The 24923-nt window shown below is 39.8% G+C and overlaps 1 protein-coding gene and 1 pseudogene across 1 annotated transcript in view; both read left to right on the top strand.

The window, feature by feature from the left end:
* Positions 1-24923, top strand: part of MMP20 (matrix metallopeptidase 20) — a 58822-nt gene that overhangs the window by 9192 nt on the left and 24707 nt on the right. Inside the window, exons 3-6 of the mRNA XM_032640453.1 lie at positions 1092-1240; positions 3392-3517; positions 4313-4474; positions 6769-6910. Coding sequence (XP_032496344.1) covers positions 1092-1240; positions 3392-3517; positions 4313-4474; positions 6769-6910 — 579 coding nt within the window. The remainder of the gene's footprint in view (positions 1-1091; positions 1241-3391; positions 3518-4312; positions 4475-6768; positions 6911-24923) is intronic.
* Positions 21634-23026, top strand: LOC116757639 (annotated as a pseudogene).

A 24923-nucleotide genomic window follows, 5' to 3' on the forward strand; every position in this document is an offset into this window, starting at 1 on the left:
CCCCCAGGATAACCACTGTTGGTTTCTAGCTGAGAAGGCACCACCTGCATCAGAATAACCTAGAATACTTGTGAAATGCAGATTTCTGGATCATACATGTGTGTTTAACAAGTTTCCTAAGTAGTTATCACAAGTCCTAAACTTTGAGAACTACTGAGTAGGCCCTTTTTTTAAACACGAGCTTTTATTCATTAGTTCATCCACTTAGCAAGTGTTTGCTAAGTGCCTACTATGTGCAAGGGCCTGGACTAGGAGCTGCAGAAAGAGAAAGTTGGCTAGGTGTCTGCTCTCAAGATTGGCTCTCACAGAATTCACTTCTAACTCTGCACCCATGATTCCATCTGAGTCCAAGGTTCTGGGTGGCAGTTCCTTTCTCCCGCCCTTCCTTTCCATGCTGCCAAGAACCCCCAGCCCCTGGCCTCCAGCATGGCATGTCCTAGAAAAACACCAACTGTCTCCACCCACTGTTTGTCCAAAATGGTCTGTACTTTTCTGCCTTCTGATGTCATTGCCAGGCCAGGACTTGATAAAAGACTCAAGCCTTTTTCAGTTCAAGTGAGCATCCTTGTGAGGAGCTAGCACTTCCCCTTTAAGATACATATTATTTTAAGAAAAAACATTCCCCCATGGCCCTGGGGAAATCCTGACGGTCTCTGAACAAGAATTTGAAAACCCTCAAAACTCTGTGTTTTTATTTTTTACAATTGAAAATTTGCAGTACCTTTTGGGGAAAGAGGTCCCTTCTCAGTTAAAACCACTTTAGGGAAAATGGACTTCCGGCTACTCTTAAAGTTACACAAGGTATTGTTCTTTAAAGTTAGTGATATATAATAACAATGAAAGCCAAACTGTTTCAGCACCAGATTATCTCAACTCTTTCATTTCTCTCCTTCATTTTTCTTACTGCTTAACATGTTTCAGTAATTTAACAAATATGAAAGCAAAATAAGAATTATTATTTTGGAGAAAAAAATCTAAGTTGTAGATTTATGTTCAATATTTTTATTTTTAATACAACCTTGATGTAATTCTTGCTTTCTTCACTTAGGAGCACTTACTGAAAGCAAAACATGTTCTTTCTGTTTTCACAGAATATCCAAATACACACCTTCCATGACTTCTGCAGAAGTGGACAAAGCAGTGGAGATGGCCCTGCAGGCCTGGAGTAGCGCCGTCCCTCTGAGCTTCGTCAGAATAAACTCAGGAGAAGCAGATATTATGATATCTTTTGAAACTGGAGGTACTGTGGTGCTTCTTATATTTTGTCTACTAATCAGAGGAGAAATGTTTCAACACTTTTCCTTCTACAGTATTTAATCCATGTGATCAACACAATCCTCCTTCACACAGTTGTGAAGGGCAGAGGACAAGGTCATGGCAAAGTCACAATCTTTGTCTGGCCAGAATATAAAACCAGAGGAGTTCTCAGCATTTCTTGTCATCAGTAGACTGAGCTGTAGAATGGACTCAGCATAATCAGCTTTCATAGTGGTATTGCCCCATCAGGGACAAACGCTGTCAGATTTAACTTTCCCATTGGCTAGAAGGTCATCTGACCTCATTCTATTCCCATGATGATGCCCATCGCCATATACCCCCTCCCATATTAGCCAAAGATGTCCCACCTTGAATCCTCACTGAGGATTAATTTCACAGGAGCCCTGACGGCTTTCCCGTGCAGCAATGTTTAGGAGAGTGACTGGCATTGCCGTCTTGTCCACACTTGCATACCACCTTTTGGAGATGCCAGGCCTGCCTCCAACCTGCCCACTTCTCCATCCCCCAACTCCCCGCAGCGAGGAATGGAGCCCTTTTTAGAGAAGCATGTCTAGTAGTAGATGATGGAAAGGCCATGTAATTCCTTTCCCCTCTCAGTTTCCTCAGAGTCAAGGTGAGTATCACTGCCTCTTCCCCTTCACAGATAACATTTCTAAGTGTCCTATTTCAGTCCTTATCTTAATTTTAATCTGATATCACTGGGGAGATACATGCTTAGAAGCTAGGAGAGAGAAGATCAAGTAAGTCCTGAGTGTGATCCCTTGAGAGGTGGCCCTGGGTGTGGCCTGGTCCATGGCAGATCCTGTTCTCCCAGAGGACCAAGGCCACCCCACAGTGAACTAGCAGGGCAGTGGGCTCAGGGCAGCTCTGGAGGTGATGGAGTTAACATCTGGCTGTCTCTTGATCTTCCAAGCTTGTGCTCTGTTCCCTAAAACAGAGTTAACTAGGGACTGTGCTGCCTTTTAACCAGGACTTCAGGGCATGTAATCTGATTAAACAACACTGCACTGAAACCCGGGGAATGGCACACCAGAATTTGTTTTGTTGGTTTTTAATAAAAAAAGATATGCTCACGAAAATCCTGAAAAACTGTGAAATGTAGTTTCTATAATATCTCTCGTTTTATTCTTCCTCCTTTTCTATTATATTTGTAATGAACTTTTAATTAAATGTAGATAATAATACAAAAGAATATTAAGCTTTGAAAGTTGTAATTTTATAAACACCTTTATTGCTTTCATGAATTTTATGCATGAAAGTATATCAAAATTACAGAGAAATTTTCTTTTTCTTTTTTTGATGCTTCCTTAAATTATATTGTGCTCTAGAAACAGAAATCACACACTTGTTCAATTTACTATAATTGTCTTAGTCAAATCATATTTTTGTTTGGTTTTTTGTTTTTCTTATTAATTTTATTTTTTATTGAAGTATAGTTGATTTACAATATTGTGTTAGTTTTAGGTGTACAACAAAGTGATTCAGTTATATATGTGTGTGTGTGTGTGTGTGTGTGTGTATATATATATATATGTATATATACATTCTTTTTCAGATTCTTTTCCCTTATAGGTTATTACAAAATATTGAGTATAGTTCCCTGTGCTATACAGTAGGTCCTTGTTGGTTATATTTTATATATAGTAGTGTGTATATTTAATCGCAAACTCCTAATTTATTCCTCCTCACCTAACCCCGAATCATACATTGAAAGCACTCTGCCAACATGTTCACATTCCAGTCAGTGGACGAGGTTGTGATTGAATGACCATCCACTCTTTCTCCTTTTGTAATCTGTGGCATGGTCATAATCTACAGTATGCCTTGTGCCAATTAATAGACATTGCAACAAATACAATATCAAAAGAACATTTTTTATTTTTAATGCTTACTATCTTTAAAATACAAAATATCCCTTTTATTCTTTTAATGGATAGGTTACTCATTGGCATGTGAGCTTCTTCTTATAAAAAATGAATATTGAAAAGTAAACCTATTTATATGAGAAGTGTCAATGCTATTGAAAAAGTTTTCTGTTCACTGTGATATTAGGTACCCTTCAAAAATTGCTAGAAAGACTAAATCCTGTTGGTGTTTCTCCCCACTTGTTTAGATCACGGGGATTCCTATCCATTCGATGGGCCTCGGGGGACTCTAGCCCATGCATTTGCACCTGGAGAAGGCCTGGGAGGAGATACACATTTCGACAATGCTGAGAAGTGGACTATGGGAACGAATGGTATATTTGCACAATTCACCATAACCTGGAAAATATTGTACCTTCTTCTGGGCCTCCATCATGAAACCTTGAGGTTCAACGTCCCAAGCCACCCTTTAACTAGGGGGGCTGGCTAGGAAAAACAAGTAAGCCAAAAATCCAAAAGGGAACACCGTAAGGGAAAAAGATCCACCCTCCAACGTGTTGTAGACTTTTCTGATCTCTGGTTCATAGTGTATAATCTCAAGAAGCAGCAATCCCCTACTCAACACACAGCTCAATTTTTCTTCAACTACATAATATTTTTTGATCCTTACTTGTACTTGGAAATAGGCTATATTCAGAAATGACCTGAGGGGAGTCAGTACTTTCCTGAGAAGTACGATGGGGATGGGTATAAAAGTTCTAGAACATCATGCATGTCATGTGGAAATCTTCAGTGTGAAACTTGTGTGGATAAAAGGGAGTAGGCAGGGAACTAGTAAGGCATCTGTGGCCTGAATCTAGGTATTATTGCCACTGTTAGCTCTAAGGCCCTTCTTTATCAATCTACTGAGCACCATTGACAATGAACAAAATGAACTGATTTACATTTCCATCTTCTCCCACCCCCAAGCCCTTCCTAGCAAGGTGGGGAGGACTGGACTAAAGTCAGCAAAGTTAAGTGCCAGGACAACCTAACAACCTTTGAATAACCCAGTTATGAAAAGAAAATGAATAAACTGTGATTTGGGCATAAATTCTCCTGTGAAGACAGGAAATGTTGAACATAAAACCTTGTGCTGATGCGGTCTTTTTCTCTCTCATATTGTCTAGGTTTCAATTTATTCACCGTTGCTGCTCATGAATTTGGCCACGCACTGGGCCTGGCCCATTCCACAGACCCATCAGCACTGATGTACCCAACTTATAAGTATCAGCATCCCTATGGATTCCACCTTCCCAAGGATGATGTGAAAGGGATCCAGGCACTGTACGGTACAATCACTACACTTTTTTTGACCACAAACCCTGAAAGTGACAGGCATTTGGTCTCCAAGTTAAAGAAAGTATACTTTGTCAGAAGTTACCTACATAAGTGAAGATTAAGCTAGAAACTACCACCCCAGCTATGCCCTCTTATGAAGAGCTTATTTACCAGATATGAGTATTGGTTTCTTTTGTAAGATGTACAATTAAATTTTACATCTTTCCTCCAGAGCATATTGGTCCCTTGATGGCCATAGAAAATACAATCATTTGTGTGTATTTTGAGTGTCGATCAGGAGTCAGACATTGGGAGAGGATGGATATTTTTTATAGTTCATATATATCATGCTTATCCATTTGCAGATAAGTGACCTTATCTTCCTAAAAATAGCAATGATGACGGTAATAACTGTACCATTCAGTCAGATAGGCAATCTTCAGTTTGTAAATCATGTTCATATGAGTCATCTCCATACCATCCTCAGGATCAGCCTGTGGGGTTGAAATGTTTTCCTTATTCGATAGTTGAGAAAGCTGAGGCTCAAAGACGGTAGCTATCCCAAAATATTCAAAACGATCTCAAGCGTTAACATTCTTTCAAAGGTAATAAAGGATTATTAGGAACTCTATATCCAATTTTGCTTAACAGAAAGAAAAATCTGTTAATCCATGAGATGAAATCTTGAAACATCATTAGACCTTGACATTTTTTTGTGTTTGATGGATAAAAGCTGAAGAATCTAGGAAACTGACTTTTCCTTAAGCTTCAGAGCCTGGTTATTCAGGCTTTAGTTATAGGAGTCCCTCCTCTTCCTCTCAGCCTAGAAAAGGGTCTGTAGAGCCCAGCTCGCCCATGTTTCCTGCATGCCAGCCAGCCCATCTGTTGCTTAGAAATGGGCACACAGATTTGGGCAGTCAGAAATGGGTACACAGAAATGGGCAGTCAGATTTTACCTGAGGCATAAAAGACAAATTTCATCCCCAAAAGTGTTCGGCCAGCTGTATCCCTTCAGAGAGGGGTATATGGCAGTCCTGCTCCGGCCTTGATTGACAAGAAGAAAAAATACTGTGAATCTCTCCATATAACACATTTGGCCCTAGGACTCCAATGTGAAACACTTCCTGTGGCCACCAAGAAGAACCCACTCCAAATCCATGCCTGCCCTTTACGGGTCCTTGTGCACTAGAGAGTCACCACCATCTGATGGCCACTCTTACTCGGCCAGGAGCTGCAGCATATATTTTGACATGGCCATTTTTACACAGGTGAACAAAATGCAGAAACATGGTTTTATATTGCCAAGAAGCACACACATCAGCCACCCCTGACCACCTGAGCACCCTGATCTTTGGTAGAGTGCCTGGCAGCACACTTCTGATCTGACCGATTTCCAGTTTCTGATCTTTTCCCAAAGCTGCACCCTACCTCAGATCTTCGCCCCATTGCTGACCCTCTTCCACCCCGATCTCACCCTTCTCTCACTCTTAGTGGACCCTTCCCTGTGCCTCACTCCTTCCCTGATCCTCAGCTCTGGTCACAACAAGACTCCATCAAGCACAGAGACCTGAGAGGGGCAGTGGCTCAGGCAGCCCCAGCTCACTCTTCTGTAGCTGGCAGACAGTCCTCAGGAACAGAATGGGGGATGAAAACTCACCAGTACCTCTCCCAAAGGGCGGGTCCTACATTCCAAGAGTGTCCACCAGAAGATCACTTTAAATGACAAACACTTCCAAGGTACTTCAGTGCCCCAAGAATTTGCTCAGTCTCTTCTGGGTGCCTAAGAAAAGGCTTGTGCACAGGGAAGGACACCCAGAAGTTGTTTGAAAATAATAAGAAAACACACAAGAAAGTTATAATCTTATTGAGAACAAGAGTACTTAATTATCAAAAAGAAAAAAAATCAGAGGTAATTTTCAAAATAGATTCCTAATTTGAAACACCCATAGCTATCAAAGAAATTATGCATAGTAATGAAATAATAGTTACCATTTTTGGAACTTTTATTATATGCCCAGCACTCCACTAAATGCTTTTTAGACATTATTTAATTCTCACAAAAACCTTCTGAGGTAGGTACCATTATTGCCCCATTCTACTATGAGGAAACGGAGGCTTAGAGAGGTTCACCTGTATCACACAAGTCAGCAACTAATGAAGCCGGGATTCAAACCCAGGTCTGCCTGTCATCGACAGCCATGCTCTTTATTACCTTGTCATATACAGTGAAAGCAGGTCCCTGGAGCAGAAGTGCACAGACTCTACACTCCTGGTACCATTTTGACCAAGTTGCTTTGAATCCTAGGACCTCGGAAGACATTCCCAGGGAAGCCCACTGTGCCCCACAGCCCCCCTCATAATCCTTCTATCCCCGACCTCTGTGACTCCAGCTCAGCCTTTGATGCTGTGACAATGCTGGGAAAGGAGCTCCTGTTCTTCAGGGACCGGTAAGCATTAAGACATGCCACCAACTCTTATCAGGCCTCAGCTCCCTATCCAGACACACATCACTCTAGAGGACCTTGTTGCTGCCATGGGTGGCAATCATGCAGAAGTGATATCCTGTGTGGCATCTGGATGGGAGGCAGGAGTCTTTGGGGAGATATGGAACTGCCAAAACCCAAAGAGCACCTACTATGCTCTTGCCACTGTACTGTTTTCAGTATGAGTACAGAGTTTCTTCCAACCTTTTTCACTGTGAAGCAGAGTTAGAATCCCAAATTCACAGATGAAGACAGAAGCTCAGGAGAACATGTAACTTCACAAAGTAACACAGTTGTATTGAGTGGCTGAGTTATGACACCAGCCCAGATTTATCTGATGTCTGTTTTGTTCACCACTGTATCCCTAGCGAGAGCACATAGTATATTCTCAATAAATATTTGTTAATGGGGGTTGGATAGATGGAAAGATGGACAGAGAGGTTGTTGCAAGAATGGATGGATTCATGGATGGGTGGATGGATAGTCAGGTGGATAGATAGATGGGTGGATGGTTCTAAAGCTAGTATTTTTCCTAAACCCTTCTTTCTCAAGGCCTCCTGACTTTTCAACTATCAGCTGTCAGAAAGCACAGAGAAGGAGGGAATATTGGTGGGTTTTTGTTATACTACAGCTTTAGTTACTCAAGAATACCCTGAGGTTTGAGTTTCTATTACTGTTGTTTTAGGAATGTTTCTTTTGGGCTTACTAATAGAAGTTTCAGTAGTTCTGTGAGTTGTAAAGAATGATGAGATAGCATTGGTATTTAACTTTAATAGCATAGGAGATTGAGTAATTTATGATACTAGAGATCCTGGGTTTTTAGTGAAGATACTATAGGAGCTATAGGAGTAGCTATAGTATCAGATACAGCTATGATTAGTGGTGGTAGGTGGTTGATCTTTATTTTTTAGTATTTTTATTGTTATGGAGATTATTCATCAAAAGTAAAATAAGTAAGTTTAACATTAGTGTAATAAGGAAAAAGAGGAAAATTAAACGTTTTTGGTTTGAAATTGATGTGGAAATTTTTTTTTAATATTTATTTATTTGGTTGTGCCGAGTCTCAGTTACAGCAGGTGGGCTCCTTAGTTGAAGCTTGCCAGCTCCTTAGTTGTGACATGCAAGCTCTTAGCTGCGGCCTGCATACAGGATCTAATTCCCTGACCAGGAATCGAATCCAGACCCCTGCATTGGGAGCACGGAGTCTTAACCACTGCACCACCAGGGAAGTCCCAATGTGGAAGTTTTTATCTGAAGATAAGTAGTTTCTGGAATAAAGTTTTCTAGCAAAATTAAATGTAATATTAATGATGCTAGCTTTTTGGCTTGCTGAAATGTTGATGAATGGTGACAGACAGTGAGTAATAATAGGAAAAACCCTGAAGAGGTTGGAAAATTTATACAGGTGCAAAGGGGAATTAAATTTTAGGTTTTGTGTTACAAAGTTAAGTTCAAGTGCTAGAATAAAACCTGAAACAGCTACAGGGAGAGCTGCCCATTTTAGGTCATAGGGCATAGTTGTTGGGGTAATCTTGTTGGAAGTAAAAAATCTAGTGAAGATGCTTCTGATTGAAAGGTGTTTAATAGAATCGATTAGGAGAGGATTATTTTCATTCATTAGAATTAGTGTTGAAAAATGAGGTTGTGCTAGACAGGTGAAGAAAATAATTTGAACACTATAGGCAGCTGCTAGGGAAGTAGCAACAAGAGTAAATAATAGGGCTCAGAAATTGGTATACAGTGTGTTAGCAGTTTGTTAATTAAGCCTTTGGAGTAAAAGCCTGTAAGGGAAGGCCTACCTGTGAGTTCTAGGCTTCTGATAATAAGTGAGGTTGAAGTAAAGGGTAAAGCTCTGAATAAGCTGCCTATTTTTCAGGTGTCTCGTTCATTAAGTTATGAATAATAGACCCAGAGCATATAAATAACATGGAAATTAAAAATACACGTGTGCAGATGTGAAGGATGCTAAGTGTGGTTGGGTAATACCAATGGTAACTCTTAGGCCTAACTGGCTTGAAGTAGAGAAGACAACAGTCTGCTTGATGTCATTTTGCTGTGACTAATTAGTGTGGCGATAGCACCTAGACAGAGTGCCAGTGTTTTGAATAGTTTTATTATTTTCTATCCATGGTAAAACAAAGTAGTAAAAAGACACCGGTTTCAACTCTTGTGTTTGAATGATGCTGAGGCTGTTGCTGGGCTTCCTGCGGCTGAGGGAAGTCGTGGGCGAGGCCACGCTGGAAGCCCCCTTAGTAGAAGCAGATAATGACCAAGGTTAAGCATGAAGATGTATTGGAAATCTCATGAGTTTAAATTAAATTGTTCCTTGTTTCCTCGTTCTGTGGCTTCTCAGGGAGCATAATTACTTCTCTCCTTGGACAGCAAGAGAAACATCCCAACTCTCACCTCCACTCCTCCCCTTACTGGGGACTAAATTCAACCACATCAGAATAGGCAGAGGTGGCTCAGGCATATGCATGTGTGACATTATTTTTAATTCTTTTTTCTTCATTGGAAAAGTGGTCATTGAGCTCATACAGAGTGTTAAAAACTGTTGTAGTGACTGGAGCTATAAAGACGGATCAATAGTCCCCTTGCTTTTGTATACTTCAGGGTTAGATGAGGGAGAGGGACATTCAAACAGCGCTGCCATCTCGCTGTGTGCTCATGTGCGCATTTAGACGGAGAGAAAACGCCCTGGTGTCTCTTTTTATGAGAGCACTAATCCCATCAGCCCCACCCTCATGACCTCATCAAACCCTAATTACCTCTCACTGGTCCCATCCAAATACCATCACACCATCACGTTGGGGTTTGGGATGAATTACGGGGAGACACAAACATTCAGCTCATAACACAGAGTAATCACATTGTTAAACATGTTGTTGGATGTCCATCCAGACTTTTTCTCTGGGTAGAGATTTATTGTAAATATGGGAGGGAGACAGTGATGTCCACAAAAGTGGGATCTTGTAATGTGCTGGATGTGCTGATTTGTACATTTTTTCACTCAATAATCTCTCATGTTACCATGTCAATGAATTTTAATTTTCATCTTTATTTTATGTATGTATATATTATCCTAATATATAGATCTGTCCTAACTTATTTAACCAATCCCAAATTAATGAACATCTGGATTGTTTCTGATTTTTAAAAATTAGGAACAGCTTCAATAATGAATGGGCATCTGATTTTAAAGGCAAATGAAAGGAAAGCCCAGGAACTCAGGCTTTAGACTTAGGCTAAGTTGGTTTAAATCTGGCCATGCTTCTTACTGATCAGGTGACACTGGGCAACTAATGTGCCAGACACACAGTAAGCACTCAATAAAAGGCAGTTACTATATTTAAGAGTGGAAATCAAAAAACATGTACAACAGATTAGGGATTAGAAACAACCTGAGGTATTTTTAATTATTATCTTTTATATTAAGCCTTATTGATTATTTACTTTACTTTTATTGTTTATAACCAAAAAGTAAACCAAAGGGGAATCGGTAAATGTTGACCCAGGAGTGATAGGCAAGGCGCAGAGCAGGAAGCCTGGACACCGTGCAAGATGACATCAGCTTCATCTGAGGGATAACCTTGTCAGACTCTGCTGCCCATACAATTCATGTAGCACTTGTGCCCCAGTGCAGCACACAGCTTACTCTTTTGGTAATATCAATGTTTGTGATAGAGGCAAGGAGACAGTGCAGTCAAAGGTATTATGCCCTTTCATGCAATTATAATTGTTTTCTTAAAAAAGCAAAAGAAAAATTTTTTAACCTGTTTATCAAACTGTGAGCATTCAAAAATTGCCATGACTAAGTGAAGATAACACATCCTTTGACAAAATCTTGACTGTAAATACTGAGGGTGGTAACAGAATAGAAAGGGAAACATAGATATAAGAAGAGACATTTAGAAAGGAGTGATTAGGGGAGGGATTAAAGAAAGCGAACTTGTATCTGCTCAGCCATCACCTTGTCATCTTCTCCCATTTCTGATCTGATGAGCTATTGTGGTAGGGCAGGTAATACCAAAGGTCTAGGAGGAGCTAGAAGGAGCCAGCAGTGGTACCCTTTCAACACTGGAATTGCCACTGACCCAACTTGGGACTTTGAACCTCTATTTCTCCTCTTTAAAATGAGGTGTTGTCTGATATTCATAGCGACTTCAGTGTGTCCAGTACTTACTATGCTAAGCACTTTGTTGTCAACTCCTTACAACACCCATGTAAGGTATGGATTATTATTCCTTTTTTATTATACATAGAAAAGATAACTGGTTCAATCTCACACCCACACCCACACTGTCCTCTGCTAGAGCCCATGTTCCTAACCTCCCTGCCTAACCTCCTCCTAAGGTGCTGTCCAGAGCTAGAATCCCATGGCTCTGATCTCCTACCAGCTGTCACCAAAAGTCCCCAAGTGCTTGCTAAGCCTGGACAAAGAACAAAGAATTCTTTCAAGCCACAGCCATCATGGCAACCTGGGGGCCATGATGAAAGAGTTCCCAGTCTGTTCTCTCCCACCTGCCAGCCTGGAATTCCCCATCACCAACAATAACCTGTTGATGAGACATTTCAGGCTGTGGATGTAATAACCATACAGTTTGTTTCCAAAGCAAGATGGAATGCAGTGTCTTTTAAAGTCACCGTGAGATTGTTGCAGTGTATAAATGTACATTGGTACATTCAAATGTTCTGTTTGAAGAGAAATAAACTTCAGCTATAATAAGTTGAAAGTCATAAGTATATATGACTTTCATATATATATAAATATATGTATATGTTTAATTCATATAGATTTCTCTTTATAATAGGTGACAAAATATTAAAGTTATCCCAGATTTCCTCGAGGTGACTGGAACTCCAGTCATACCCAAATGATATTTGCATCTCTCTGATTATTCTGGGTTTTACATGATATAATTTAACGATAAAATCAAGAATATCACAATCAGCTATAGACCTTAGAAGAATAATAGCATTTTACATATGGAATAAGCATAAAGGTTGATCATGTCCTAATCCTTCCTTTTGGAGATAGGAAAGCTAGGCCCAGGTCTCTCGGCCCAGCAGACCCTCCACTGCAACCCGAGTCTGCTGACTCATGATCCTGAGTCTATCTTATCACTCACATAGATAACCTCTGACTGTGCAATGGAACTTCGAAGAGAACACTGAATTTTGACTGGAATGAATGAATGCTCTTTGACTGGAATGCGTTTGGAGTGAGTAGGAAAAGCACTTTGGGGCGGCTCCTGTGCTCCTGGGCCCTTGGCCTGTGGGTTGGGTAAAGAGCCACAATCTTTACCCAACCTTCAGGGTAAAGAAGGAGGAGGTTCTAGACTATCCAGGTTTCCCAAAAATGTTTGCTAGGCTTCTCCACATTCTGTTTTATTCTCAAAATAGGATTCTTTATTTAAAAACAACTGTCAATCACTAATTGTCACATTTGAAAGACGTTATGTATACTAGATTCGAATGGAAAGAAACATATGGTTAAGAGACATGCAAGTAGGGATTGAAGAGAAGGGCGAATGTAAGAGGCATCCTGAAGGAGTCACCAGCAGGACTTGGACACTGATTTGGTGAGAACAATGGAAAAGGAAGCAGCATGGCCCACATAGATAGGAAAATCCAAAAGACTTATGGGACAAATTAAGAAAAACTCAATTTTAGATGTGTCAAATTTAAGGTGATGACAATTGTAGTGCGGTTTTATAGAAATAAGCCAGTGCTCAGGGGAGAGATCACAGTCGGAGGCTTCATAGGTTTAGAATCTCCCACATGGAGGAGGCACTGAAAGATTTGAAAATAAACTCTAATAATTATAATAACAATAGCTGACATTTTATGATCATTTACAATATGCTGTGTGTTCTGCTAAGCATTTTATAGACATCTGCTCATTTAATCCACACTGTTCTTTTTCCCAGCTAGAATTTTTAACCTAGGTCTACTTGACTTCAGAGGCAGAATCCCTATAATGGAGCCCCAGATAAACCAGGGAAAAGAGAATTATCTTTTCTGTAAGTGATCAATAGTGGACAATGCTGCTGAGGTCACCAGATTGAGGACTGAAGAAGGGGACTGACTGGCCAGGATGATGAAGGGATGTAGTTTTAGTGGTGTAGTAAGGAATGAACCCAGATCCCAAGGAGTGAAAAGGCAAATGGTGTGGAGCAAAGGGTAATGGTAGATGTAGGTCATTCATTTGAGAATCTTGTTAATAACAAAGAGTTAAGATAATAGCTGGAAGAGGCAGCAGGGTTAAATGAGGATTTTTTTCAAGATGAGAAATACCTGGGCGCATTTGAAGACATGAAAATGAGCCAATGAAGAAAAAGGAATGCAAAGCACTTTGGGAAGGAGGGACAATAAAATCAGTAACCTCTGCTATTAGATGGCACCATTGGAACCTAGCATTTCCCAGGGTTCCGTGGGCTCGAGGAAAGCTTGCACAGCTAAAGAGGAAGTCTTCCTCCTTCAGTCTCCCTGGGGATCTTTCTTTTCTGGCTATAAGGTTGCATCACTGAAAGTCAACACAGACATTGTATTTACTTAGACTGATTCTCTGTTATGTACTACAAATTCAGACAAAGAGGCAGAAGGTGTACTAAGATTGCTGATTCACTGCCATTTCTTCTGAACACCCTCCTTCTGACTAAGCATGAGGTTCTTTACATCTTCACAGGTTACGGCTTATAAATATGGATCTCTGTAGGCTCCTCAGATGGGTATAAACACTTAATTTAAGGACACTGTGCACAGTTTTGGCTATTTTAACCACTGTCTACATGTGGGTTTTTAATTTTATAAGCTCTGTTTCTCTTGGGTTCAGTGAGATGGATGAGTCATGTCTGATTTTTGGCCTCTGAAACATCCTCATATAAATAAACAGCCCTGGTTAGTGAGCTCCCCTCAAATGAATGGCTTCTTGGCCAATGATGTGACTGTCTGTACTTCAAATTTTCCAGTGACAAAATTTTATATCAGCGAGACAAATTTAGAAGGAAACTTATCTCTACTGATAAACTCTAAGTTTTACATAATTAAAAATTTTGTAGAGTAAAAACATGTCTCTTTAAAGTATTTACAAATAATTGTAAAAGTAGTCCAGAGTTTATAAAATGCTTTAATATGCATTGTCTCAATTGATCCTTTGAAATATTAGCTCAGGTTTATTATTATTATCATTCTTATTTGACAGAAAGAAACTGACTCCCAGAAAAATTAAGTAACCCATACAAGGTATCACATCCAATAATAAAACAAGGTCTCCAGCACCCCTTTCTTCTTTCACTGCACTACAGTGTCCAGTCTCAGGGGAGAGAAGCATCAGTTCAACTGAGAGCATCAAAATGATAAAAAGAAGAAAGACACCTATTCCCCTGAAACTAGGGAACAGGGTGACAGAGAAGAAGGTGACAGAGAAGAAGAGAGTCAAGGAGAGTAAAGGGTGAAGACAGTAGAAAATGAAAGCACCCATCAGCTCCTGCTGGATTACCTTGACAGTCAGCAAAGAAGAGGTGAATGTCTCTCCTGAAAATGAAAGACTGAGGGGATCGGTTTAGGCAGATGGGGAGTGAAAACAGTGGGGTAAAAACAAAAAAAGAAAAGTTCAACAAATATGAATCAAGTCCCAGATGTGCCAGGCACTTGCTAAGCCTGAGAATACATAGATGAATCATACATGACCTTGCTCCAAGGAGCTCACAGGACTGGCAAAGAGGTTCAGGAATGTTACCAGTGACTTCATCTCAAACTTGATGATTTAATTGCTGTTCTTTAGTAAAAGAGAATGAAAATTTCAGAGAATACGAAAACTGATCATTAGATGAGTTCTACACAGCCCTCTGACACCCATTTATCTAGCCAACAGATATTTATTGAGCCCTGACTATCTGCCAGGCACAGCAGTGGCTCCTGGCTACACAAAGATAAACAGTGCAGTTAAATATTTATCAGCAGGTCTATAATATCAATAAACTCCATTGTTTTGCCCTCCTTATCAAAGAGCAGGTTACAGACTGTTGATATGATCTGTTTATTTTCATTACCAGTTCCAATACATCCTGCAGCTGTTTTTTTTTAATTGATGTATAGTTGATTTACAATGTGTGTTAGTTTCAGGTGTACAGCAAAGTGATCCAGTTATACACACATGTATATCTATTCTTTTTCAGATTCTTTTCTTTTATAGGTTATTACAAAAATTTGACTATAGCTCCCTGTGCTATACAGTAGGTCCATGTTGGTTATCTGTTTTATATATAGTAGTGTGTATATGTTAATCTAAAACTCTTAATTTATCCCTTCTCACTTTCCCCTTTGATAACCATAAGTTTGTTTTCTGTGTCTGTGGGTCTATTTCTATTTTGTACATAAGTTCATTTGTATCATCTTTTAGATCCCACATATAAATGATATCATATGATATTTGTCTTTATCCATCTGGCTTACTTCACTTAGTGTGATAATTTCTGGGTTCATCCATGTAGCTGCAAAAGGCATTATTTCATTCTTTTTTATGGCTGGGTAATATTCCATTGTATATATATACAACATCTTCTTTATCCTTTCGTCTGTCCATGGACATTTACACTGCTTCAGTGTCTTGCCTATTGAAAATAGTGCTGCAATGAACGCTGGGTGCTTGTATCATTTCAAATCATGGATTTCTCCAGATATATACCCAGGATTGGGATTGCAGGATTACACATAGCTCTATTTTTAGTATTTTAAGGAACCTCCATACTATTCTCCATAGTGGCTGTACCAGTTTATATTCCTACCAGCAGAGTAGGAGGGCTCCTTTTCTCAAAACCTTCTCCAGCATTTATTATTTGTAGACTTGTTGATGATGGCCATTCTGACCAGTGTGAGGTGATACCACATTGTAGTTTTGATTTACATTTCTCTAATTATTAGCAAAGTTGAGCATCTTTTCATGTGTCTTTTGGCCATCTATATGTCTTCTTTGGAGAAATGTCTATTTAGATCTTCTGCCTATTTTTTGATTGGGTTGTTTTTTTAATATTGAAATACTTGTATATTTTGGAGGTTAATCTCTTGTTGGTCACATCAATTGCAAATATTTTCTCCCATTCTGTAGGTTATCTTTTCATTTTGTTTATGGTTTTCTTTTCTGTGCAAAAGCTTTTAAGTTTAATTAGGTCCCATATGTTTATTTTTGTCTTTATTTCTGTTACTCTAGGAGATGTATCCAAAAAGATATTGCTGTAATTTATGCCTATGTTTTTCTCTAAGAGTTTTATAGTTTTATAGTCTTACATTTAGGTCTTTAATCCATTTTGACTTTATCTTTGTGTGTGATGTTAGAGAATGTTCTAATTTCATTCTTTTACATGTAGCTGTCCAGTTTTCCCAGCATCACTTATTGAAGAGGCTGTCTTTTCTCCATTGTATATTCTTGCCCCCTTTATCAAAGATAAGGTGACCATAGGTGCATGGGTTTGTTTCTGGGCTTTCTATCCTGTTCCATTGATCTATATTTCTGTTTTGGTAACAGTACCATTACTGTAGCTTTGTAGTAGTCTGAAGTCAGGGAGTCTGATTCCTCCAGTTCTGTTTTTCTTTCTCAAGATTGCTTTATCTATTTGGGTCTTTTGTGTTTCCATACAAATTTTTAAATCCTTTTGTTCTGGGCTTCCCTGGTGGCGCAGTGGTTGAGGGTCCGCCTGCCAGTGCAGGGGATGTGGGTTCGAGCCCTGGTCCAGGGGGATCCCACATGCCATGGAGCAGCTAAGCCTGTGCGCCACAACTGCTGAGGTTCGCACGCCTAGGGCCCATGCTGTGCGGCAGGAGAGGCCACCGCAGTGAGAAGCCTGCACACCGCAAAAAAGACACAACACAGCCAAAAATAAATAGATAAATTTATTTAAAAAATATTATTTTGTTCTAGTTCTACAAAAAATGCCATTGTAATTTGATAGGGATTTCATTGAATCTGTAGATTGCCTTGGGTATTATAGTCATTTTGACAATATTGATTCTTCCAATCCAAGAACATGGTATATCTTTCTATCTGTTTGTATCATCTTTGATTTTTTTCATCAGTGTCTTACAGTTTTTGGAGTACAAGTCTTTGCCTCCTTAGGTAGGTTTATTCCTAGGTATTTTATTCTTTTTGATGTGATGGTAAATGGGAGTGTTTCCTTAATTGCTGTTCCTGAGGTTTTGTTGTTAGTGTATAGGAATGCAAGAGATTTCTGTGTATTAATTTTGTATCCTGCAACTTTACCAAATTCATTGATGAGCTCTAATAGTTTTCTGGTAGTGTCTTTAGGATTTTCTATGTATAGTATCATGTCATCTGCAAACAGTGACTGTTTTACTTCCTTTCCAATTTGGATTCCTTTTATTTCTTTTTCTTCTCTGATTGCCATGGCTAGGACTTCTAAAACTATGTTAAATAAAAGTGGCAAGAGTGGGCATCCTTGTGTTGTTCCTGATCTTAGAGGAAATGCTTTCAGCTTTTCACTGTTGAGTATGATGTTACTAGCTGTGGGTTTGTCATATAAGGCCTTTATTATGTTGAGGTTCGCTCTATGCCCACTTTCTGGAGCATTTTTATCATAAATGGATGTGGAATTTTATCGAAAGCTTTTTCTGCGTCTGTTGATCGTATGATTTTTTTTCTTCAATTTGTTAATGTGGTGTATCACACTGATTTGCAGATATCAAAAATTCCTTGCACCCCTGGGATAAATCCCACTTTATCATGGTGTATGATCCTTTGAATGTATTGTTGGATTCGGTTTGCTAGTATTTTGTTGAGGATTTTTGCATCTATGTTAATCAATGATATTGGTCTATAATTTTCTTTTCTGTGTGGTATCTTTTACTCATTTTGGTATCAGGGTGATTGTGGCCTCATAGAATGAGTTCAGCTGAATGGAGAAGAGAGTATCTGTTCTATTTTTGAGTGTACAGGCGATTGTTTCTATGAAAATGGGTTTATCTAAGAAAGGTCTTGGTATGTCTTGCTGCCCTGAATCCCCTTTCAAAGCCTCCTTCTTTTATTAACACTTTCCACAGGGTGTTCGTGGGGTTAATGACTTTCTGTACGTTTGTCCTGAGGGCCCAGGTGCAAGGGAGGCAGGTCCTGGTTTTACTCTACTCAGCCCATCATCTGAAAATTCCAGAAGCGAACCAAGTGTGAGGCTGGAGATGCCGGGCTTCAGTTACGAGGGTCTTCAAAATATTAGCCTTAGGAGAAGTAGCCTTAAAATAAGAATGGATGTACACAGTTACTTCAGGTGTAAGTCTCAAAAACAACGTTCCTTAGTAACGGGGTTGGCCCAAGCTTAGGCTATCAAAAAGTAAGACACTCTTTAGTATGTAAATTAATTCTTAAAAGATGTGTGGACAGTATTGAATCGCCAACAACCTGTTATTTGAAGGGCTGGAACATGGTTAAGTTCAAGTTGGCACGGGTGTAGATAGACGGTAACAGCGGCCTGCTGTGAGTACCCACTGCTTCATTCCAGCCACAAATGAGGACACGTGGGGCCATCCCACCTCCGAGGTTTCCCTGTTGTGCTTTAACACATTTGTAAGAGGTTCACGGCAATATAATAGTTAATGAACTTTCAGTTTAAATCGTGTACATTTTTAAATTGTAAGATTTTTACTGTATATTGATGCATAGTGTGATTCAATAAACTTCTTGTAATTTAAAAACTATTTAATGTTCAAAATAAATATAGTTATATATTTATAGAAAAATTTTAAAAAGAAGTGTTCCTTCCTCTGCAATTATTTGGAGTAGTTTGAGGATAGGTGTTAACTCTTCTTTAAATGTTTGGTAGAATTCACCTGTGACGTCATTCACCTGTGATCCTGGACTTCTATTTGTTGAGAGTTTTTAAATCACAGATTCAATTTCAGTACTTGTGATTGATCTGTTCATATTCTCTATTTCTTCCTGGTTCAGCCTTGGGAAATTGTACCTTTCTAAGAATTTGTCCATTTCTTCTAGGTTGTCCTTTTTTTTTTTCGGTACTCGGGCCTCTCACTGCTGTGGCCTCTCCCGTTGCGGAGCACAGGCTCCGGACGCGCAGGCTCAGCTGCCATGGCTCACGGGCCCAGCCGCTCCGCGGCATGTGGGATCCTCCCGGACCGGGGCACAAACCCGCATCCCCTGCATTGGCAGGCAGACTATCAACCACTGCGCCACCAGGGAAGCCCCTAGGTTGTCCATTTTATCAGCATATAGTTGCTTGTCTCTCATGATCCTTTGTATTTCTGTGGTGTCAGTTGTAACGTCTCCTTTTTCATTTCTAATTTTATTGATTCGGGCCCTCTCCCTTTTTTGTCTTGATGAGTCTGGCTAAAGGGTTATCAATTTTGTTTATCTTTTCAAAGAAGCTTTTAGTTTCATTGATCTTTGCTATTGTTTTCTTCCTTTCTATTTCATTTATTTCTGCTCTGATCTTAATAATTTCTTTCCTTCTACTAACTTTGGGCTTTGTTTGTTCTTTCTATAGTTGCTTTAGGTGTAAGGTTAGGTTGTTTATTTGAGATTTTTCTCATTTCCTGAGGTAAGCTTGTATCACTATAAACCTCCCTCTTAGAATTGCTTTTGCTGAGTCTCACAGGGTTTGGATCATCATGTTTTCATTTTCATTTGTCTCTAGGTATTTTTTGGTTTCCTCTTTGATTTCTTCAGTGATCCATTGTTGTTTAGTAGCATATTGTTTAACCACCACGTGTTTGTGTTTTTCTAGTTGATTTCTAATCTCATAGCATTGTGGTAGGAAAAGATGCTTGATATGATTTCAATTTTCTTAAATTTACTGAGGCTTGCTTTGTGGCCCAGCATGTGATGTTCTGGAGAATGTTCCATGTGCACTGGAAAAGAATGTGTATTCTGATGCTTTTGGATAGAATGCTCTATAAATATCAATTAAGTTAATCTGTCATTAATGTGTCATTTAAGGCCTGTGTTTCATTATGGGTTTCTGTCTGGTTGATCTGTCCATTGACATAAATGGGGCAATTAAGTCCCCCACTATTATTGTGTTATTGTCAATTTCTCCTTTTATGTCTGTTAACATTTGCCTTATACATCGAGGTGCTCCCATGTTGGGTTCATATATATTTACAATTGTTATATCTTCTTCTTGGGTTGATCCCTTGATCATTACATAGTGTCTTCTTTGTCTCTTGTAACAGTCTTTATTTTAAAGTCTATTTTTTCTCTTATGAGTATTGCTACTCTAGCTTTCTTTTGATTTCCATTTGCATAGAATACCTTTTTACATCCCCCTTCAGCTGTTCCTTTACAACAGTTTTATAGATTTTCATTTTGCTTATATTTTAAATCCATTTACAGCTGTATTAGGAGGTTACTTGCTATACATTTTTTGTCAATTTTAATTTATTAATTATTGTAATCTATAGCTCTAAGTTTGTAAATCCTCTGAATATGTGTTCTATTGCTTTATTACCCAGCAGACATAATTTTTCTTCATTAATGTACTGAAATTTTTCATGAGTACAGATTCTTTTGGAATTTGTGATACTTTACACACATATATCACATATAGGTAGAGTTTATTACTACCTTATACATACAGTGTATACATTATAATATGTCTAAGTGTTTTAACTAAGGTTTCTTAACTTTGGCACTTACTGATATTTTGAGCCAGACTGGTCTTTGTCATGTTGGGCTGTCCTGTGCATTGTAGGATGTAAACTAAAATGTCACCCCTTGTCTTCACTAGACTCCAGTAGCATTGCTCCCCCTGCCCACTTTTCTCATTTCTTCATCCCCACTATTATAATTGCCTGAAAGCCACGCTTTGTGCCTTAATGAGAATCTAGCACAGTGACTTGAGCAGAGTCAGCATTTCAGAAGTATGTATTAAATTGAATTAATTGTAAAACACTTGCTTTTTGGATGCTTCATCAGGTTCCCAGTTAATCCATTGTTTTGTCCTCCTTATCAAAGATGAGATTATGGACTGTTGACATGATCTCTTTTTCTATTTTCATTACCTGATTCTTCTGGATACCCAAACCTGTGCTCTTTCTGTGATGGTGAAGAGAAGGGAGAGGGGGAAAGCAGTCCCTCTGGCCTTCAGCAAAGGCTAGGTCTCATTGGGTAAGGGGTCAACTTATAAACAGAGAAAAACTGGAGGTCACAGTCTGGGAAGGAGCAAGTAAATTAGTTAGAGCATGTGATGAAAATCAACATAGCTGGAGTCTAATCGGCTCTGTTTGCCCCTAACCACTGCTGACATTTGGGCCCATCAGCTTTTTTGGGTCTCAGTTTTCCATCTGTTAATACATATGGTCTAGATAAGGCTGTGATGTGTAAAGCTTGGGGAGAGGAAGTGTACCCTCAATGGCCTCCTGCCACACTGAGTATTGTCTATGGTAGATGCCCAAATAATAATTTTAAAAATGGACAATATCCAGCCAAGTGGCACTTTACAGTTTATAATGCACTTTCATATGCTTTATCTCAATTGATCCTCATAAGGATCTCAGGAGATAGGCCAGTTATTATTATTTGCATTTACGAGATTATGAAACAGGGCTGAGGCAGCACGGTGGCATAGGGATGGTAGCCTTGCCTGGCAACTGCAGCAGAACACTTCAGTTCTGCCCTGCAAGGATATATTTAATAATAGATTGGTATGTCTATTTAATACAAGAAAATGGAAACTGAACAGCCAGAGGAAACCTTTCCCAACACTGAAACCAATGGCAAATTTGGTAAATGCCCTCCTGAAGATATGGAAGAGGAACAAGCTTTTAAAAGATCTAGAAGCACTGATGAGATGGTTGAAATACACATTCTGCTTCAGAGCAAGAATGCTGGGGCAGTGATTGGAAAAGGAGGCAAGAATATTAAGGTTCTCTGTACAGACTACAATGCCAGTGTTTGAGTCCCAGACAGCAGTGGCCCCGAGTAAATATTGAGTATCAGTGCTGATATTGAAACAATTGGAGAAATTCTGAAGAAAATCATCCGCACCTTGGAAGAGGGCCTGCAGTTGCCATCACCCACTGCAACCAGCCAGTTCCTGCTCGAATCTGATGCTGTGGAATGCTTAAATTACCAACACTATAAAGGAAGCGACTTTGACTGTGAGTTGAGACTGTTGATTCATCAGAGTCTGGCTGGAGAAATTATTGGGGTCAAAGGTGCTAAAATCAAAGAACTTCGAGAGAACACTCAGACAACAATCAAGCTTTTCCAGGAATGTTGTCCTCAATCCACTGACAGAGTTGTTCTTCTTGGAGGAAAACCTGATAGGGTTGTAGAGTGCATAAAAATCATCCTTGATCTTATATCAGAGTCTCCCATCAAAGGACATGCTCAGCCTTATGATCCCAATTTTTACGATGAAACCTATGATTATGATGGTTTTACAATGATGTTCAATGACCGCCGGATGTCCCATGGGATTTCCCATGTGGGGAAGAGGTGGTTTTGACAGAATGCCTCCTGGTCAGGGTGGGCGTCACATGCCTCCATCCAGAAGAGATTATGATGATAGGAGCCCTCGTCGAGGACCTCCTCCTGGATGAGGGGGCCGGGGTGGTGGCAGAGCTCAGAATCTTCCTCTTCCTCCACCGCCACCTAGAGGAAGAGATCTAATGGCCTATGACAGAAGAGGAAGACCTGGAGACTGTTATGATGGCATGGTTTGTTTCAGTGCTGATGAAACCTGGGGCTCTGCAATAGATACATGGAGCCCATCAGAGTGGCAGATGGCTTATGAACCACAGGGTGGCTCTGGATGTGATTATTCCTATGCAGGGGGTCGTGACTCATATGGTGCTCTTGGTGGACCTATTATTACTATACAAGTAATTATTCCCAAAGATATAGTTGGATCTATGGCTGGATCTATTATTGGCAAAATTGGTAAGCGGATTAAACAAATCTGTCATGAGTCAGGAGCTTCGATCAAAATTGATGAGCCTTTAGAAGGGTCCAAAGATCAGATCATTACCATTATAGGAACACAGGACCAGATACAGAATGCACAATATTTGCTGCAGGACAGTGTGAAGCAGTATGCAGATGCTGAAGCATCCTAATGCAAGATATTTTTTTCTTTTTTATAGTGTGAAGCAGTATTCTGGAAAGTTTATCTAAGACTAGTGAAGAACTGAAGGAGTCCTGCATCATTTTTTTTTATCTGCTTCTGTTTAAAAAGCCAACATTCCTCTGCTTCATAGGTGTTCTGCATTTGAGATGCAGTGAAATCTTTTCTGTTCACCAGATGTAATGTTTTAGTTCCTTACAAACAGGGGTGGGGGTGGGGGAGGGTGTGCAGAAACTAACACTGAAATTTTGAAACAGCAGCAGAGTGAGTGAACTTTAATTTTTGTTCATTGTTGGTGGTTTAAAAAAAATCCCCCCATTGGGCTTCCCTGGTGGCGCAGTGGTTGAGAGTCCGCCTGCCGATGCAGGGGACACGGGTTCGTGCCCCGGCCCGGGAAGATCCCACATGCTGCGGAGCAGCTGGGCACGTGACCCATGGCCGCTGAGCCTGCGCGTCCGGAGCCTGTGCTCCGCAAAGGGAGAGGCCACAACAGTGAGAGGCCCGTGTACTGAAAAAATAAAAAAAAATCCCCCCATGTAATTATTGTGAACACTTTGCTTTGTGGTCACTGTAACATTTGGGGGGTGGGGGGGACAGGGAGGAAAAGTAACAATAGTCCATATGTCCCTGGCATCTATTCAGAGCAGTGTGCAGAATGTAATACTCTTTTGTAAGAAACGTTTTATGATTTTTAAAATAAATTTAGTGAACCTAAAAAAAAAAGAGAGAGATTATGAAACAGACTTGGAGATACTGGTCAGCATTGGAATTGCAGCTCCAGCTTACAGCCTTCTAAAACATGATGTGCTTTTCCTTTTGCCTCTTGATGTTGCTTAGGAACATGAAGTATTTCTCTCTCTCAGTACAGCTCTCCTTTAGATTTTGTCATCAGCTTAAAGTGCCTCACCTGGATGGCTTCGCCAGCCCCCTAGATGGAATGACACATCCCTCCTGTGGAATACACTCTATGTTCTCAGAGCATCATGAACTTGACTCTTCATTGCACAAATTGCTCTGAATTATAATTGTCTAATCACTTATCTGCCTCTACTACTAGATTATAGCTTCTTTTTTTTTTTTTTAACATCTTTATTGGGGTATAATTGCTTTACAATGGTGTGTTAGTTTCTGCTTTATAACAAAGTGAATCAGCTATACATATACATATGTTCCCATATGTCTTCCCTCTTGCGTCTCCCTCCCTCCCACTCTCCCCATCCCACCCCTCCAGGCTGTCACAAAGCACCGAGCTAATATCCCTGTGCCTTGCGGCTGCTTCCCCCCAGCTATCTACCTTACTACGTTTGTTAGTGTGTATATGTCCATGACTCTCTCTCGCCCTGTCAAAACTCACCCTTCCCCCTCCCCATATCCTCAAGTCCGTTCTCCAGTAGGTCTGCGTCTTTATTCCTGTCTTACCACTAGGTTCTTCATGACATTTTTTTCCCTTAAATTCCATATATATGTGTTAGCATACGGTATTTGTCTTTTTCTTTCTGACTTACTTCACTCTGTATGACAGACTCTAGGTCTATCCATCTCATTACAAATAGCTCAATTTCATTTCTTTTTAAGGCTGAGTAATATTCCATTGTGTATATGTGCCACATCTTCTTTATCCATTCATCCGATGATGGGCGCTTAGGTTGTTTCCATCTCCAGGCTATCGTAAATAGAGCTGCAATGAACATTTTGGTACATGACTCTTTTTGAATTTTGGTTTTCTCAGGGTATATGCCCAGTAGTGGGATTGCTGGGTCATATGGTAATTCTATTTGTAGTTTTTTAAGGAACCTCCATACTGTTCTCCATAGTGGCTGAACCATTTCACATTCCCACCAGCAGTGCAAGATTGTCCCCTTTTCTCCACACCCTCTCCAGCATTTATT

This window comes from Phocoena sinus, chromosome 8 (genome assembly GCF_008692025.1).
Source record: "Phocoena sinus isolate mPhoSin1 chromosome 8, mPhoSin1.pri, whole genome shotgun sequence".
Lineage (NCBI taxonomy): Eukaryota > Metazoa > Chordata > Mammalia > Artiodactyla > Phocoenidae > Phocoena > Phocoena sinus.